This window comes from Bufo bufo, chromosome 8 (genome assembly GCF_905171765.1).
Source record: "Bufo bufo chromosome 8, aBufBuf1.1, whole genome shotgun sequence".
NCBI lineage: Eukaryota > Metazoa > Chordata > Amphibia > Anura > Bufonidae > Bufo > Bufo bufo.
This window is the reverse complement of record NC_053396.1, coordinates 154,842,893-154,862,997: the sequence shown is the minus strand read 5'-3', so window position 1 is coordinate 154,862,997 and position 20,105 is coordinate 154,842,893. Positions and strand designations below refer to the sequence as shown.

At 43.2% G+C, this 20,105-nt stretch overlaps 1 protein-coding gene across 5 annotated transcripts in view; it reads right to left on the bottom strand.

Moving 5' to 3' along the window:
* Positions 1-15,359: 15,359 nt before the first annotated feature.
* The window catches only part of ATP11C (ATPase phospholipid transporting 11C), a 166,853-nt gene continuing 162,107 nt past the window's right edge, over positions 15,360-20,105 (bottom strand). For all 5 annotated transcript variants that reach the window (XM_040405866.1, XM_040405864.1, XM_040405867.1 and 2 more), the window contains one exon: positions 15,360-17,248. In XM_040405866.1, coding sequence (XP_040261800.1) covers positions 17,123-17,248 — 126 coding nt within the window. In that variant the 3' untranslated portion in view covers positions 15,360-17,122. The remainder of the gene's footprint in view (positions 17,249-20,105) is intronic.

The following is a 20,105-nucleotide window of genomic DNA, read 5'->3' as shown; positions in this document are numbered from 1 at the left end:
AGTCATTGGTGAAGTGGTGCTGTTCCGCAGAGAGACTCACCCGTGCGTGCTGCAGCTGAAACTCCACTATCTCCTGCTGCTGCTTGCACAGTCTGGTCAGCATGTGCAAGGTGGAGTTCCACCTTGTGGGCACGTCGCATATGAGGCGGTGAGCGGGAAGGCTGAAGTCACGCTGCAGCGCTGACAGGCGAGCAGCAGCAGACTGAGAACGCCGAAAGCGCGCACAGACGGCCCGCACTTTATGCAGCAGCTCTGACATATCGGAGTAATTATCTAAGGAATCTCTGCACCACCAAATTCAGCACATGCGCCAGGCAAGGGATGTGCGTCAATCCGGCTAGTACCAGAGCTTCTACGAGATTTCGCCCATTATCGCACACCACCAAGCCGGGCTTGAGGCTCACTGGCACCAACCATTCATCGTTCTGTTGTTCAAGGCCCGTCCACATCTCCTGCGCGGTGTGGAGTTTGTCCCCCAAACAGATACATTTTAAAACTGCCTGCTGTCGTTTACCCCTGGCTGTGCTGAAGTTAGTGGTGAAGGTGTTACGCTGACCAGATAAGGAGCAGGTAGAGGATGAGGAAGTGGAGTAGGAGGAGGAAGCAACAGGAGGCAAACTGAAGTGCCCTGCAATCCTCGGTGGTGGAAGGACATGCGGCAAACTGCTATCTGCCTCAGGCCCAGCCGCCACAGCATTTACCCAGTGTGCTGTTATGGAGATATAACTTCCCTGACCGTGCTTACTGGTCCACGTATCCGTAGTGAGGTGCACCTTGCCACAGATGGTGTTGCGCAGTGCACACCTGATTTTGTCCCCCATTTGGTTGTGCAGGAAAGGGATGGCACGCCTGGAAAAGTAGTGGCAGCTGGGCACGACGTACTGTGGGACAGCCACCGCCATAAGGCTTTTAAAACTCTCCGTCTCCACCAGACGGAATGACAGCATTTTAAAGGACAGGAGTTTTGAAATGCTGGCATTCAGGGCCAGGGATCGCGGGTGGGTAGGGGGTTACTTCCTCTTCCGCTCCAGTGTTTGGGAGCTGGAGAGCTGAACGCTTCCGTGGGACATTGTGGAGATGCTTGGTGACCCAGATGGTGGTGTTGCTGGCAGATCCTCTGTTTGCGGGGTGGCAGGTGGCACTGTCACTCCAGAGATGGATGAAGAGGCCGAGACTGCAGCAGAAGAGGAAGCAGGAGGAGCCAGAGAGCTTTCTTGGTTTTTGAGGTCTCTACTCCACTGCAGCTCGTGCTTTGCACTTAGATGCCTGGTCATGCAGGTTGTGCTCAGGTTAAGAACGTTTATGCCTCGGTTCAGGCTCTGATTGCACAGCATGCAAACCACTTGTGTCTTGTCGTCAGCACATTGTCTGAAGAACTCCTTGTTGCTGGCTTTGGTGTGCTCGGTCTCTTGTTGCGGTGGGAAGTAGCAGGCGTACTGTCTAGAGGACGGCCGCTCCGCGCTTTTGCACCCTGCTCCCTCTCCTGCTGTGCTGGTGGCTCTGTGCGACCATCGCCTCTTCCTCCGAACTACACAGGTCACTCGCATGACCTTGATTCCATGTGGGGTCGAGGACCTCATCGTCCTCCACATCATCTTCCACTCAGTCTTCACCCCTGCCCTCCTTGTCGGTCTGCACACAGCAGAAAGCCACAGCAGTTGACACCTGTGTTTCGTCATCATCCGAGACGTGCTGCGATGGTCCTCCCATGTACTCATCTTGAAACATAAGTGGTTGTGCATCGGTGTGGTCTCTTCCACTTCTGGGGCAGGGCTAGGTGGATGGCCCTGGGAAACCCTGCTAACAAAGTCATCAAAAACCAGAAGAGGCTGCTGCATGACTTGGGGCTCAAACTGCTTGGCCGATTTGCAAGGGGGTTAGGTGAAAGACTGATGGACATCGGCTGCAGGTGCCAACTCTGATATTTCAGCAGGAGACTGGGTGGGAGACAATGTGAAGGAACTGGAGACACTGTCAACAACTTAATCTACTATCGCCTGTACTTGTTCAGGCCTCACCATTTGTAGAGCCGCATTAGGCCCGACCAAATACTGCTACAGGTTCTGTCGCCTACTCGCACCTGAGGAAGGTATTTCACTTGTGCATGTAACTTGCACAGATCGACCACGTCCTCTCCCTGCAACAGGAGCTCCACCAGCAGCACCACGACCAGGGCCACATCCCTTATTTGACGCTCTCCTCATATTTCTCAAATTTAGGATCTTGCCCTAAATGGGTAGCAGAATAGAACCACAGTATCTAAATGGTGTATCTCACACGTACAGATGTAGACTAGGCCGCAATTTAAGATTTTTGCCCAAAATGGGTGTTTTTATAATAGCAGAATAGAACCACATTATCTAAAGCGTGTATCTCACAATGACATATGCAGTAGATAATGGCCAAGGAGAGAAAAAGGCGCTCATAGGGTAAATAAGTTAAGAGCCGAGCCTCCAGAACAACAGGAAGAGTGGTACTGCTCACCTGTTGTTGATGCACCTATTGTTTGGTGCAACTGGACTGGAGGTGGATACGACTGATTATGTCTCACTGGTGGATGCTGCCGATTCCGTCCGCGATTCCCTTTGGCGGGGGCCAAGCCGCCGTCTGGGTTGATGAGTAGGATATATTTCCACTGGACCGGAGGTCGAGTGGAGGGGTGGACCGTAGGCGCAAAGACGCAACCAGAGAATTTTTAGAAACCAATGGTTTTTTTTATTGTTAAAGTGACAACGCGTTTCGGGGTTCTGCGGACCCCTTTTTCAAGTCGGTGGGTGGATACCGCTGGTGGAGAGAGCGCTGCTTCTAGCTCCTGGCACGTGTGGCGTCTCGACCCACCGACTTGAAAAAGGGGTCCGCAGAACCCCGAAACGCGTTGTCACTTTAACAATAAAAAAACCATTGGTTTCTAAAAATTCTCTGGTTGCGTCTTTTGCGCCTACGGTCCACCCCTCCACTCGACCCCCGGTCCAGTGGAAATATATCCTACTCATCAACAATGACATATGCAGCAAAGGCTGCAAAATTAAAGGGGTTTTCCAAGTTATTTTTTTGTTCTTTCTATGTTCCTAACTGGGCAAATGTAACAGCTTTCCAATTAACTCACTTTATCTGCAGTGCCTGGTTTCTCAGATTTCACTGAGGGTCACATGACCTGTGATGTCAGCTTCTCTCCCTGCTCTGATAAAGTTAATTTACAAAACACTGTGCTGGCCTCACCCCCCCCTTCCTCACTGCCGTCTGCTCTCTCCTAGGATTCTTAACCCCTTCAACTGCACAGACTGGCTAGCTGCAGGCAGTGAGGAGACAATGCTGGGCACTGGAGCTGACAGACTAGAGAGAGCATTGCACAAGAAGGTAGGGGGAAAGATCCTGTGTGTATTAGCAGTGTCATTATACAGCTGGGACTTGTAGTTCTACACTTACAAGTTGCTGTTGATTCTCCCAGCACTCAGGGCAGCTCTTGTATCCACTCCCTCAGCAGTGTCATTGTTCAGCTGGGACTTGTAGTCCTACACATACAACATACTGCTGAGTCTCCCAGCAGGCAGACATGTCACTTAGGACAGCACTTGTATTCACTCCCTTAGCAGTGCAGGGGGAGGGGCAGAGATTGTTTTTATTGCATGTAAACAAAGCGCCAGAAAAGAACCAGGGAAATGAGGAAATATATATATATATATTTTTTTTTGCATAAAACGTGCTTAGCTTAGTTATATATTGCTGCCCATCAGATTTTCAGTGCTATATATTTTTTTTTCATAACTCGCACAACCCCTTTAAGTTTTTTTCCCAAAATGGGTGTTTTATTAATAGCAGAACAGAACTACAGTATCTAAAGGGTGTATCTCACAACGACATATGCAGCAAAGGCTGCAAAATTAAGTTTTTTGCCCAAAATGGGTGTTTTTATAATAGCAGAATAGAACCACAGTATCTAAAGTATGTATCTCACACGTACAGATGCAGACTAGGCCGCAATTAAAGATTTTTGCCCAAAATGGGTGTTTTTTTTAATAGCAGAATAGAACCACAGTATCTAAAGGGTGCATCTCACAATGACATATGCACAAAAGGCTGCAAAATTTGTTTTTTTGCCCAAAATTTTTATTTCTTTTTTACTAACAGAATAAGACAGCAGTATATAACGCTTGAATTTAACACGTGCTGATGCAGTAAGGGCTGTAAAATTGTGTATTTTGCCCAAAAAGGGTGTTTTTTAAAACCCAGAAAATTATAGCTGTATTTCTAGCTTAAATTGCACACTGACTAATGCGGCAGAGGCACCAGATGAAGGTTATTGCCAAAAATGGGTGTTTTTTCAAAGCCAGAAAATTATTGAAGTATTTCAAACTTGTTTTTAACAATCACAGATGCAGCAAGGGCTGCAATATTAAGTATTTTGCCCAAAAATTGTGTTTTTACTAACAGAATATGACAGCTGTATATAACGCTTGAATTTCACACTGACTGTTGCAGCAAGGGCTGTAAAATTGTGCATTTTGCCCAAAAAGGGTGTTTTTAAAACCCAGAAAATTATTGCTGTATTTCGAGCTTAAATTGCACACTGACTAATGCTGCAAAGGCACCAGATGTATGTTATTGCCAAAAAAGGGTGTTTTTTTAAAACCAGATTATTATTGTAGTATTTCAAGCTTAAATTTGAATGTCACAAAAGCACATATGCAGTGCTGGTGCACTGAGCTTGCATAAAATGGCCGCCCACCTAACAGACAGATAAAAGTTATTTTTCTCTGTCACTGGGCTCAGGGCAGGGTAAAAAGATTGTGCTCTACACCCACACAACTAAATCTATGTAGATCGCTGAGTTCAATTGGAGTTCTGATAACAGAATCTTTCCTATTCTCTCCCTCACAGCAGCAGCATCCTCTCCCTACACTAAGCACAGCAGAGTGACGTGCAGCGCTACGTGACTCCAGCTTATATAGAGGCTGGGTCACATGCTGCACTGGCTAATCACAGCCATGCCATTAGTAGGCATGGCTGTGATGGCTTCTAAGGGCACACAGTTAAACGCTTGTTGATTGGCTGCTCTGCAGCCTTTCAAAAAGCGCTAAGAAATCGCCAAACACCGAACCTGAACTTTTACATACGAGGGCGCGTCACTTTAGCAAGCATGAAATATTTATTAAATTTTATTTATTGCTGTAAAATTTGTATCATGTATTGTTATATATGTGATTTATTACATTTTATGCACTCTAGCACTTTATTCTTATGATAATTGAATTTATAGTTTTAGGGGAGGAGTTTATAGCTCAGCCCCTTTAGATAGGAATTATTCATGTTTATGCACAGATTTCAAATTTTTTAACATGGCATTCCCCCTCTCTATTTTAGAAAAAATCTTTTGCAGTGTGCGGTCTTTATAGATTTTAGAGATTAATGCCTTCCTTGTCCGTATATGAAGTTATAGGTGGTTCAAGGACCTGTGGATGCAATCACATGCCGGCTCATGTGATCGCACGTCATTATTTCGCTATATTAGGGCAGGAAGAGAAACGCTGGCACAGGCTGCTCTTGCGGCAATTAGGACTATACCTAGAAGGAGTTATAGGGTCATGTGTCTGTGCATGGGCAAGTGTTCCCCTATTGGTGTATGGTTTGGGGACGCACGCTCTGCAAATGTTTGCTAATGAACTGGGGTATAAATAGGTGGGGTGGAAGGCAGTTGGGTATGCCCCTTTGAAGAAGCGCATAGCGCGAAACGTATGTCGGGCTTCCGGTTTTCTTCCCCTCAGGAGGTCAGTACTCCACTCTATCATATGTTATTGCCTTTGGCAACTAGTATCTTTGTTCATGTATTTAGTGGGGTTGGTTTAGGGTGAACACTTATTTTTCAACTGCAACTTGCCGTAACTATTCCCTTTTGGGTTTCAGACGGCTATATCAATTGGATCTTCCACCTTGGCCCTTTGCATTGCGTTCCATAGGTTCCCAGCTGTGATATATAATTTGCTTTTATTCAGGGGGGTGCACAACTTTGCTGTTGCACCCAGTCTTTATAATTGTTTGGAATTGATTGATCTCTGCTGGGTGTCCTGGCAGTGGTCATGCAATGCTAGGACAGTGTGTGTTTTTTTTTCTTTTTCTTGTGGGGGAAGGGGGGGGGGGTATAAGCTATTGATGAGCTTTTTTTTTTTTTTTTTACAAATCTTTATGGCATACATGTAATGTTGTTGGTATTTTCAAGTTATAACACCCTAACCACTGTATCCTCTTGCTGTTGGGGACTTGTTCCACATCTCAACATCTCCTGCAAATTTTTATATTTACAATTATGTATTTATGACTTCAATAAAGATGTAATGTTGGTACTTACCGTAAATGTGTGGTAGTGTTAATAAATTTTTGGGTTTGCAGTTCTCCTCTGTGGTCTAGTGTGGGTAATTCACTAAGACACATCTACTTCTCAAGATGATATTCATATAGGATTACAAATATATGGATGTGTTCTTCCAGAAACACCACCACACTTAGGGCTCGTTCACACGAACGTGTGAAGCCCGTGCTGAGTATTGCAAACTGCGGTCCGCAAAGCACGGGCACCGTCCGTTGGGCAGGAGCATGGGGATCGCAGACCCATTCGTTCCGCAAAAAGATAGGAGCAAGTTCTAGCTTTTTGCAGTGCGGAAGCACGGAACGGAACCCCAGAAAGCAATCTGTAGTGCTTCATTCCGTTCTGCATCTCCAGATTTGTAGACCCATTGAAATGAACAGTGCCCGTGTATTGCGGGTCTGCAATACGGCAACGGGCATCACACGTTCGTGTGAACGAGCCCTTATCCACAGCAGTGTGTGCTATTGCACCCCCATTCACGTAAATAAAAACCAAGCTGCAGTAAACATACGCAGCCCATAGACAGGCGTGAGGCTGTTTCACAAAGTGTTAATGTAAGCCTGTAAAACCCTGTTAAAATTCTTTAAGACCTTTTAGAATCTTGCCATACTGTAATTTTTTAGACTCCACTACACGCATTTATTGACCATGCTAAACTGTAAACAGCACTAGGTATGAAGCTGAGCAGGGCAAACATACCTTTTGTGGAGCAGGAGTAGCGTGAATGTGAAGCTTTATTCTGTCAGACTCTTTTGAAAGTGCCCATAAGGCAGGACTCACACAGCCCCCCATGAGTGACAGCTGTAGTGGTCTTCTGGTTGGATGCTACAACTGTCACTCAGAGCAGAGGGGAGGAGCTATGAAAAAACTCAATGCATAAGGCAGTTCACAGTGAAGCCCCACCCATGACACTTGCAAGAGCAGAATTTAGCAAAATAAAACTTCATATTTACACTCGCTCTGATAATAAAAATTCCACAATAGGTATGTTTTCCTTGCATGGTCAAAAGTACAGACAGACACTCTCTAACCAATAACTCATATACTAAGAGACTCCTTCAACATACTAATCATCCAGAAATCATCATCTTCAGGCGGCCTCTTTGATTCTTTTCTTACATATGCTGTAGTGGTCAATGGAAGTTTTTGCTTCTGTACAGCAGTATCCAGGATGTGTCACTGACTACTTATAACTGAGGAGAAATCCCTTCCACTAGTTGCTGGAACCAAACAAAAGACAAGATGTTGCTGCTACATATCTAAAAAACTGCAGAAACATCCCATATAACACAATGTGGCTGGCATTTTATGGAGAGTGAGACAAAGGAGAATAGTTGAGAGACAAATGAAGGTTGGTTTTTACTTTCATAAAAAAAAAAAAAAACAACAGACAAAATTAGCAAAATATGAAATAAGCATTTTTATTGCAACTAACATCAATATAAAATAGCTTGCAAGAAGATTTCAACTCAAGCATTACAAAATTGTAAATTTACATTCAATGGATGCAGCACATAATATAAAAACAGGCCATTCTTAATTTGAGATCTTCATAAGCCTTATAAAAAATATTAGCAGTCATCTTTCCGTTTCAAGGGATGTTCACACAGTAACAACCATGCAGTTTACTTCATGTAAAAATGATATGAAATTTAAAGGGGTATTCCCATCACATACAATGGGGGCATATCGCTAGGATATGCCCTCATTGTCTGATAGGTGCGGGTCCCACCTCTGGGACCGGCATCTACAAGGAGAACGGAGCGGGGAGAGCTGTGGCTGGAGGACCCAGGGTTTCCCGGGGTCTGTCCACCACTGAGCGCTGCTCCCATACAAGTGAATGGGAGCACACCGCACTCGGCTATTTTGGGCAGCCCCATAGAAATGAATGGTTCTTGTTGTAGGTGCGGGTCACAGAGGTGGGACCCGCACCTATCGGACAATGGGGGCATATCTTAGCTATATGCCCCCATTGTATGTGATGGCAAACCCCCTTTAAGGTTACATGTGGAGGAGGGCAGTGCTTTTCCCACATTCTTCCTGAATGCATCTGTGCTGGCTGCACAATGGCACTCCTACAAAGGAGATGTAGTGCTAAAGTGGAGCTGTGGCCTCATCAATCCCAGGATTGGTGGCGGTCCTGACAGTAGGACCCTCATCGATCAGAAACAATGTTTTTGGGACATTCACTATGCAGGGTCATCTTTAGAAGCAATACTGACCCTTTTCTTGCTCACTCATTGATGAAGATTTAAGAAATACAGATGTAGCAAACCCTGACTTGACAATTAACATAGTTGCAGAACTTTAAACTTACCTTTTCCAATGGCTTTTGTTAAGTGTCAATTTACACTATGCTTCAACTGTGTATTTGACACTTAAAGTGTCAAATTAACATTTGCCATATCTGTATGTCCCAACACCTTGTATGTGGCCGCTATGTTTATCTAGTGTCCCTCGTATTTTTACCATCTACAGATCATTAGTGTCTTCATATAAATATTGGTTCATACGACAGGATCATTGCTTCCATAAGGGTGCTTCAGTGATCCCACCTTTGCTATTTGATGGGAACGGAGCCGATTATATCTTTTTTTCACAGTTGCATCAAGAATCACCAAAAACAAAGACTTGTCAATTTCCTTGGCAAAACTATAAAGGTGGATTTACACGGCACAAATATCAGGCAGATTATTGGGAACGAACGATCTGCCTTTGTAAATGTGTCGCCAATCACCCGATGAACGAGCTAAATGCTTGCTCATCGGGTGATCCTGTCGTTTGTGCAGGCTCCTCAATCATTGCTTCTGGGCAGCAGATTGTGTGGTCTAAACAGCGATCTTCTTACCCAGAAACAGTGCAGCTGTAGGAGGACGGGAGATCGAAATAGCGATCCCTCGTGCTCTTACTGTGAAGGAGATCACTCATATAAATGAACGAGCAGCTGACTGTCAGAAAGGAAAGCTTTCTTCTCGACAATCAGCTGTACATTGCATCATGTAAACCCGCCTTAAGCCACCTATGTTGTCAAAGTAATACTTCTTAACAGCATATTCTACTCTGTAGCCAATGACTTAAGGTGGGTTTAAACATGCCGACCAGAAAGCCAATTGACCGGAAGGAAGCATTCCTTCTCAACAGTTGGCTGCTTGTTCAGTGGGGGTGAAGTGCTGAATTTACATGCACTGATCTCCTTTACAGGATGAGGGATGGCTATTGCGATCACTTGTCCTCATACATAATCATTATTTCTGGGCAGCAGATGCTGTTTAGACCGCACGATCTGCTGCCCAGAAATGATGATTGATGTGCCTGCACGAAAGACAGGGTGACCAGATGAACGAGCGTTTTGCTCGTTATCGAGTGATCGTCAGCACATTTAGACGGGCAGGAATTGTCGGAAACGAGTGTTCACAGGAGGGTTCGTTCCCAATAATCTGCCCGACAATTGGGCAGTTTAAATTCACCTTAAAGTGCAGCTAATAGATTACAGTCAGGGAGGTCACACGATTGATCAGGACAGGAGCCAAATGTGGCTTGCTGGCCTTTCTTATATGGCTCAAGACTACCCAACCACATAACAAACATGATTCCTCAATTCAGTCCTGAATTCCTGGCTCCATTCTAGAAGGATGTAACACTGCTATCCTTTCCAACCCAGCTTCTCTGATAATATCTCGCTGCAGAGATTGACACAAGAAGAGCTTGGTGCATTCAGGTAGGTATAGATTTGCTGTTTGCGTGTGCCCAAACTGTAACCCAAAACCCACTTATTTAATCGCAAAGTGCCAACATGGCAATTTAACCTGAATACTACAGTGCAATATAATATATCTTACATCTAAATAAATAATTACAAGCGAGGATACCCGCGCTGCCGTCTAATTAGGGGATCAACCCACACAGTTCAAATGTATGTGTGGGTTCCGTCGCTGCAGGGTTTCAATAAGGGTTAATTGCCAAAAACCCCAATGTGTAGGAAAAACCTTATATAAATGTATAAAGGGACCCGCGCTGACTGGTTAGATAACTTATGAAGTGTTGCGGTAATACAAAATTATACAATAAATCAAATTTATATAAGTGCTAAATACTTTCTAAATACATATATTATCTAGTATGGTCATATATTGCAGTATCAAAAAGGTTAGGTATATCGATATCCCTTGGCAGTAGTGAATCCCATACAATCAGATATATTGTGCATATGAAAATATCCAGCAGCCACTTACTAGTATGCGCACTGAGAGGCGCGTCTGAGGCTGTAGCTGGACTCGTTCGCTACCTGTTGTGATTATCCTATTGATGTCTCTCACAATAATGTCTTCTGCTAACCTCGTGGCGCGCGCGGGGAAGCAATGTTTACTTGTTGTCCTGGAAACCTTCTGTGTGACGTCACACCGGAAGCTACGGATGCCTCTAGGGTTCACAATACCTCAGATGCGTTTCGGAATAAACGTATTCCTTCCTCAGGACAACAAGTAAACATCGCTTCCCCGCGCGCGAGCTAACCTTTTTGATACTGCAATATATGACCATACTAGATAATATATGTATTTAGAAAGTATTCAGCACTTATATAAATTTGATTTATTGTATAATTTTGTATTACCGGACCACTTCATAAGTTATCTAACCAGTCAGCGCGGGTCCCTTTATACATTTATATCTTACATCTCCTTTATCATTTCGCTATAATAGCCTGCCTACATTCAGAGCACTGCCTGTGCCGTTCATAGTGCGCCCTGCTCTGATAAATGGCAGGAAAACTCTAAGGCATATTGGTACAACTTTTTTCCAGGGAGTGGGTGCCCACACAGAGGGCTCTGAGTGCTCCCTCTGGCACCCGTGCCATAGGTTCGCCACCACTGACAGAGTATAGAGAAGTGTAGGACCATGGAACTTGATGTGAGACTGGCACATTTGTACAGGCCAGTATTCTGCGGGTTCTACTAAGAGATTGGAAATATTTTAGATAATGCTAAGTGACTAACCTTTATCATAGGCACATCAATAGGGAATAACTGCAAGGGACAATACTATGAAAGTATTATGGGCCCTGGTGTAGGGAACACTGCTATAGAAAAGAATTCATCTGACTACCTGAAAACATAAGGTCATTATAAATTAGGGTTGGTTTGGGAGGTGCAGGTACTTCGTGATGGGTCATCACTGCAGCATATGCATCTACGCTTCCTTATCCGATGACCTGAATGGCAGCTAGCCAACTACTCCTATATATAGCAACATAAATGCCAAGTTATAAAATCATTTGCTGTAATAAATAAAACACCCAGTGACACTATGTGTTAATCAATTTGACATACTATTGATTTTTTCATTTTTATTTTTTTTGGTATAAAGGATTGACCTTCCAGATCTGGTATAGAACACACTTAGCCGCATGTAAACCAAATCTTACATCTACAACAATAATCCAGTGTTATTTTGGTCAAAATCAGAAAACGAAAACAGAAAATGTACATACATTTCAATAGAAAATGCTTAGTTTAGACATCTAATCTGGCTATCAAATCTAACCATAATAAAAAAAATATATACCCATGCAAAATGATCGGGTTAGAGAACAATTTAAATTAGTGAAACGTCAGCATGCCTTTGTATATAACGCTGCTGTGGAATCAAACTTTGGATTAAATGCTTGGCTTTAATAAGAGTCATTCACGGCGGAGAACATTTGCAAATACTTAGACAGCAGACAACGACATGCATAGACAAACGGTCGCCATCATCTCTCCAAATATCCGAAATTATTTACAACTTCAGATGAAATCTCTCTTGCGATTATCTGCGGATGATGGCAGACAGAGGCAGCAGTGACAAAACACAACAAAAAGAACATGTAAATGTCCCCATTTGGGCTCCTTAAGTTGCCAGCAGTTTTGACCTTTTGATGAAATTTCCATCATTAACCTATTTACTTTTCACCTGACTGCCATATGTAGGGCATTACTGAAAAAATGTACAGCAATAGAAAAGTACGACGTAGAAATCAATACCATATTACACAGTAGTTTTTACCAAGACAATGAGGTCATCCTTAACGTGTAACGGATATATCCTTAGACTTTTGACATTTCATAAGTTTTGATAAGCGGGGGTCCAGGTGCCGAGACCTTCACCAATCGATGAAACAAAGGGGCAGAAGTGCTCTGCATGCCTCTTTTACTGTAATCAGCTTTGTTCTCTTTAGAGAGCCGAACATTTAGTGGACGGATCCATAGAAAGCTTTTTGGACATAGTCCACTCGGCTCTTCGAAGGAGAAAAAGCTAATCACAGTCCAAGGGCCACCAATTTCAGCTAAGCTTTTCTGCCTCTTCATTTCAGCAATCGGACCACCACGGATCAAAACTTCTGACATGTCACTGAGACAAAGTTTAGTGAAATTACAGGAACCCTTCCCAAGGTTATGACCAGAGATTTCTACTGAACTGATGCCTCCCAGAATCAAAGTTGTTAGGGATACTTTTGATAGAAACCCGTCAACAGAACAAGTTCCTTTCAGGAAATCAGCTGATACTGTAGGCACCATGCTCTTGTTCAAGTTTTGCTTGTTCAAGTGAAGGAAGTGCATCATGTAACACAATTTCACAAACCGTGAAGTTGATGAGTGGACACAAATTGATGAGTGGACACAATTCACTTTTTGAGGGATCTACAGGGTGTCCTAATGTAAGCTTGCTGACAGGAGTTGAGTACAAAGTACAATTCTAGAAGAACCGCATAGCTCCAAGATTGATAAAGGCTCTGAGGGTAGAAAATATGCCTTTAAATGTGCAATGGTATAAATACATTTCTGGTCAACCTCCATCTAAGCATGTCTTTGCTAAAAGAAATGCCAAAAACATTACCATCTTCTATGACATTTTTGTGCCATCAGTTTTCTTTGTACATCATTTCTGAGTTTGTGCCTAGAAAATAAGTTTCAGTAAGGCGGTGTCCAACATCTGCACTGCATCTAAATTTTGTTTTTCAGTTTTGTCAAGAACAGGAAAATGTAATCAATGCAATAAGAGAACTGTCACACGATGGGCACCAATGGCCCCCAGTTTGTCGCGTTCCGACATGGTGTCTGATGGTTTACCGAAAGAAACTGTGCTGCGTGCAGTGCTACTTCTTCCATTTATTGTGATGGAGCCTCCAATGCAGATGTGAACACAGCCTAAGTGGACCACAATCAGCCAACCTGTCATCATAAAGCTTTCAATTACAAGCTTACTGGGTGGATCTAAATAACTGTAAATGTCCTGGCCTCTGAATACCTTAGACTGTGCATCTGAGCATCCAAGCTAATTAAATATGGCTTTTCATTTACTGGATGGATCCTTTTGATTTATTCATGTATTACAAAAAACAGATCACAAAGGTGTTTCTCAGAAATGCTAGAATAAATTACCATTGCAGAGTCCTGGTATTAAGAGCTGATATACCATTCAGGTAAAATTAGCATTGAGGTTCCAAACGAAGTCGATTTATGCACAAGTGGCTGGACCAAAGCTTTGGATAAGTGGCAAATTTAAAATGGGGTGTGTAGGTGGGGCATTTCTGCAGAATCGTTAAAGGTAACCTGTCACCTGGATTTTGGGTATAGAGCTGAGGACATGGGTTGCTAGATGGCCACTAGCACATCTGCAATACCCAGTCCCCATAGCTCTGTGTGCTTTTATTGTGTAAAAAAACCGATTTGATACATATGCAAATTAACCTGAGAAGAGTCAGAGCTCGAAAATATGACTCTTCTCGGGTCACACAAGTAAGATATGACTCTTTTATGTTAATTTGCATAAAAGGCAGGAAGTACAAAAATGCATAATACTTATTGAATTCGTCTTAAAATGAAATTAAAAGTGTAATTTATATGTTTAGGGTAACACAATGAACATTTAGAAACGCTCAGTGAGGGTAGCATAGTAGAGGTGACAGGTTCCCTTTAACTCTCTTCCAGGGACTGAGAGGAGGCCATTCATAGACCATTATAGTGGTCACCAAAAAGGCTTAGGGTATCGGTACAATGGGTTGCCTATTTTAAACTAGTGGACTCGGGTAAACCCATGCTTTAAACCACTTTAAACTGGAACAGTCCCCTAGGCAATCATTAGGGTTATTCCCATCACACAAAGTGATGGCATATTGCTAGGCATTTCCATCACTGGCAGTTGGGACAACCATGACTCTGACAATGAAGGGGTCTCAGCACTAGCTTAGTGCTACATCCCCATCAACGTTTTCCTGCCATTGAGGTTCATCCGGTTATCTATTATGTATTGATCTGCAGCATGACCCCAGTCAACTGAATGGAATGGCGTTCCCAGGAATCCAAATCAATTTGTGCGATGGGAGTAGCCCTTTAGGGCGGCTGCATATGGTGCAGATTTGTGTGCAGAAAATCTGTATGAAATAGGCATCAAACCTGCACAAAACACACACATTAATCTGCACTATTTATTGCAGTTTTAGTGCGGATTTTCTGTTCTGATCTCCTTCACTTTACTGGGACTGTTGCTGCAGTTTTTCCCGCACAGAAAAAAAAAAAACGTGCATAATCCGCACCATGTGCAGCCACCATTAAAGTAAAAAAATCTGTGGTGATACACAAGCTGTACGCCTGTCCAGGCGTGATAGGAAGTTGTGCCCGTTTCCCAATCTTAATGAGGCTATCCGCCTAATGAGGGGTTCCTTCTAAGATTAGATCCGCCCTTTAAGGGGATGGCCAGAATTACAATAAGGGCTTTTCATTGTCAGACACAATGACATCATCAGCACTATCTACAGCATCACACTCTGAATATTTCTACTCATGAGCTGAAGGGATCAGGCTTTGCCCGAACCTTTAAGGGCCTGAAATCATCTGGAAAACCACCACCCATGAAGCTGAGGATGAAGTCTTCTATTGGGAGCCCGACTCTTAGTAGTTATGTCGCTCCATCATTGAAGGCCCCTGCACATGCCTATATCACTGGTTTTTGTTTTCCTTTCTAATCTAGACATAAAATATATCACAAAAAACATAATGGAGGACTAATACTGCATTGTACAAGATATTTGCAATCACTTTTACATCAGTTCATACACGTATCCACCAAAAAAAAAAAAGAAAAAGGTCTCTTTCAAATACATTTACTTTACGGCCCATTTACACCAAGCATCTGAACAGGACGCATCGCCCCAGACCTGGGAAATTGTGACGTATAAAAAAGGGAAACCTAAAAATGAGTCCAAATGTAAAATCCATATTGAATAAAAAAAAATATAACATATTCCTGCATGTATATTACACATAGTATTAAAATCTGGAATGGTTTGGATGGGTAAAACATTACACTAAAATAAGTGTAAAGATACAGACCCCATGTAAACACAAGTATTGTGCGACTGGTAGTGAAAACACGTGGTGGAATAGGAGACTATATTTCATTCCGATACGCAGCCAATTGAGTCAAATAAATACTACTGTTTAGTACTGCTCTATTGTGACACTCTATATAAAAATATACCCTTTTTTTAAATAAATAGTCTATATTTTTCTTCAAAACGGTCAGTAACAAACCGTGTCTCTTAACTCCTGTATAAACTGCAGCAAACCTCAGTGCATTGCAAAGAAACTGATTAGACCGCTGCTTTTGGTTACTGCAAAATTGTAAAAAGATGGAAATCTGGAACAAAAAACTAGTTATGGAAGAAATACGATCTAAGACTTAAAGCAATATAGATAGGTGTTAATATAAAACATAAAAAAATTATTAGAAAAAAACTATTGTAGAAAGCACATTCTGCTTGAGTTCCTTTCCAGCTACAACCATCATACCTCACTGTCGCTGCCCGTTTGTGTAGCCTTTAATATCATTAAAGGGGTTGACAGGTAATGCAGTTGTTGGGTATGTGCCTGTGAGTCTCAATGACCATCATGCATCCTATGTAGGGATGTCTGTATCTACACAGGGACCAGACTGTCAGTCCTGCATGGTACGGCCTCAGAGAAACCTGATCATTCATTGTAGGTAAAGCCACATTACCAAACAACCCCCTTAACAAGTTAAAGGGGAAGTTTACTTTTGTCCGCATGGCTGAATGTAAACTAACTGCATGCCCACGGATAAGTCCCCTACAGGTACCATTCATTCCTGCAGATGGAAGCAATAGGTTTGCACAATGTTACATTCCCCGATGCAAGTACAGATGGATGCACTGGTATCGGACGTATCCTGGATAGTGATTACTCGTGTAGCCGGAAGCCACCAGTAATGCTATACCTGCTAGGATTAAGCCCGAAACAGCAATCTGAAATATAACAACCTTCCGTAACTAAGCCTGCCAGTGTGTGGAGGAAAATGACGAAACCAAACAAGGAGACAACTCAAACTGCTAAGTATTCCTGTGCAATAATATGCGGTTAGTCGGCTGTTATAAATGCATGTTCTCATGAATATAAAAATGCAGAACACATCTCCTCAAGGGATGTGCAAGGTTTTGCATAAAGGCGACGTTATTGTGTACAGCACATGCACCAAGAGGGTTAGGCAGGTAGTTCATCCAGACGCTTTGTCTGAACATCCACAAGTCTTCAAGGCCAAAGTAGAAGAATCGGAAAATGGAGTCCTCTCGCATCTTCTGGTGGTCTTGTGTTCTTGGCTGAAGCTAAGTCCCGTTTTGATCTCGTGTGTAACATATAAAGATCACAAAGGAGAAGCACTCCTCGTCCTTAGTGGTATTGCTGGCCTTGCACAGTGTATTCATGTATATCACTGATATACGTCAAAAGACGACAGTAAAGGGTTCAGTTTGTACTCTTCAAATCTTATTCGAGAGAGGCACCCGTTCTCCACATTTTTGTAGGATATCAGCATAGGCACCTGGACCTGTAAATGCTGAAAAACACAAGTAGTAATAATTAGTATTTATGTCATGGTGTGTGATTTATACTTATTTATATGGAAAGGAACGGTAACGAGCTTGCAGAATGCTCTTCTGTTCTAACAACCCATTAATAATGTTACCTTTCAGCAAAAGTGCTTGATTTGTGAATCCTTACTTTCCCAGAAAAGGGGTTTTCTGGCCATTTATGATTGGAGGTCCCCCCACCAGGATCGCTGTCTCTGATGAGTAGAATAAAGGGGCAGCAATACTCTACAAAGCTTCATTACTTATGCAGGAACAGTGACATCTATATAGTCGACTGGGCCTGGTAATGTGGCCTGCTCCCATTAACTTTTGACTGAGTTTTCCCATCTCATAAATTAATGGCATATCAACCGTGAGCGCCGCCGTCTCTTCCTAGGCCAGTGAGGTCACATTCATTGGTCCCATAGCTTAGGCGCAGCTCGGTCCCTTTAATGTGAATGGGGCTGAGCTGCAATGCCAAGCACAGCCTCTATACGATGGACCACGCTCTGCTTGGTAGGACGCAAGGAGGCCACACTGACTGGTGGGGAACCAAACTGATGACCTACCCTGAGGATATCCTGATGACAACACTTTATGTGACGGGAAAACCCTTTTAAAGTATGGCACAGTACTTAGGGCATTGTGCAATAAATTGTAATATACGCACTCATCACGTCTGCGTCTTTTCCAGAATAGATTTCAATAGAGAACTACAGCTATAATTATAACAGGGACACTGACGCTGTGATGTCACAGCTCACCTAGATACTTTCTTAGATCATTAGCAAAGCATCAAATCACGCACTGCTAGTGACACGCTGTACCGGCTACTATAACAGGGCAAGTCACAATGTTTGCATAATGGGAAGGAAATCTGACAATCTGTTTAGGAAGTAGGGTTGCATCAGGTTTCGACATATCAATACTTTTTCAATACTTTGATGCCCGGTAGGGTTCTAAACTGAGATGGTCAATTTTCGATACTAAGCGGTGCTATCGCTCAACTTAGTGGTAGTTCCGATTAGAGAACATAGAACGTCCACAGCGAGGTGCATGCCATGTTCTCTTCAACGGGCACATGGATGGAGAGCGCCTCTCCTTTCCCACCATGATGCAGCCAACCACCGCCATCGCTGATGAAAATGTGGGGGGAGGGTCAGGGAGGGGGAAGAATAATTGCCACGTGGGAGCAGAAAATTCTGCTCCTTGCTGAATCTAATGAGGTGTCTCCTGAGAGGCAATGCTGCAGGTTATCAGGCCGAAGCAAGATCAGCATTGAGCCCTGTGTCTTCTGCTCACACCCAGCCTGTTTTAAGAGCGAGTTGCTGAGACATAATATACAGTGGCTATAAAAAGTCTACACACCCCTGTTAAAATGTCAGGTTTCTGTGATGTAAAAAAAATGAGACAAAGATAAATCATTTTAGAACATTTTCCACCTTTAATGTGACCTATAAACTGTACAACTCAATTGAAAAACAAACTGAAATCTTTTAGGTAGAGGGAAGAAAAAAATATAAAAATAAAATTATATGTTGCATAAGTGTGCACACCCTTAGGCCTCATGCACACGGCCGTGCCGTTTTCTGCGGTCCACAAAAAACGGAAGCCGCCCGTGTTGCCTTCCGCAATTTGTGGAACGGAACCGGTGTCGGCAATGTAAATGCCTATTCTTGTCCGCAATGCGCGGACAAGAATAGGACAGGTTATATTTTTTTTAACGGGGCCGCGGAACGGAGCCACGGATGCGGACAGCACACGGAGTGCTGTCTGTATCTTTTGCGGCCCCATTGAAGTGAATGGGTCCGCATCCGAGCCGCCAAAACAGCGGCTCGGATGCGGACCCAAACAACGGCCGTGTGCATGAGGCCGTAAACTAATACTTTGAAGCACCTTTTGATTTTATTACAACACTCTTTTTGGGTATGAGTCTATCAGCATGGCACATTTTGACTTGGCAAGATTTGCCCACTCTTCTTTGCAAAAACACTCCAAATCTGTCAGATTGCGAGGGCATCTCCTGTGCACAGCCCTCCTCAGATCACCCCACAGATTTTCAATCGGATTCAGGTCTGGGCTCTGGCTGGGCCATTCCAAAACTTTAATCTTTTTCTGGTGAAGCCATTCCTTCGTTGATTTGGATGTATGCTTTGGGTCGTTGTCATGCTGAAAGATGAAGTTCCTCTTCATGTTCAGCTTTCTAGCAGAAGCCTGAAGGTTTTGTGCCAATATTGACTGGTATTTGGAATTGTTAATAATTAGTATCATTGTAACATAGTACATAAGGCCGAAAAAAGACAATTGTCCATCCAGTTCGGCCTGTCATCCTGCAAGTTGATCCAGAGGAAGGCAAAAAAAAAAAAAGAACTGTGAGGTAGAAGCCAATTTTCCCCACTTTAGGGGAATAATAAATTCCTTCACGACTCCAATCAGACAAACATATCTTTTGGAATTATGGCCAAAAAGTTCAACCTTGGTTTAATCAGACCATAACACCTTTTCCCACATGCTTTTGGGAGACTTCAGATGTGTTTTTGCAAAATGTAGCCTGGCTTGGATGTTTTTCTTCGTAAGAAAAGACTTTCGTCTACCCCATAGCCCAGACATATGAAGAATACGGGAGATTGTTGTCACATGTACACCACAGCCAGTACTTGCCAGATATTCCTGTAGGCCTCTTGGGAGCCTACCAGACCAGTTTTCTTCTCGTCTTTTCATCAATTTTGGAGGGACGTCCAGTTCTTGGTAATGTCACTGTTGTGCCATATTTTCTCCACTTGATGATGACTGTCTTCACTGTGTTCCATGGTATATCTAATGGCCTTGGAAATTATTTTGCTC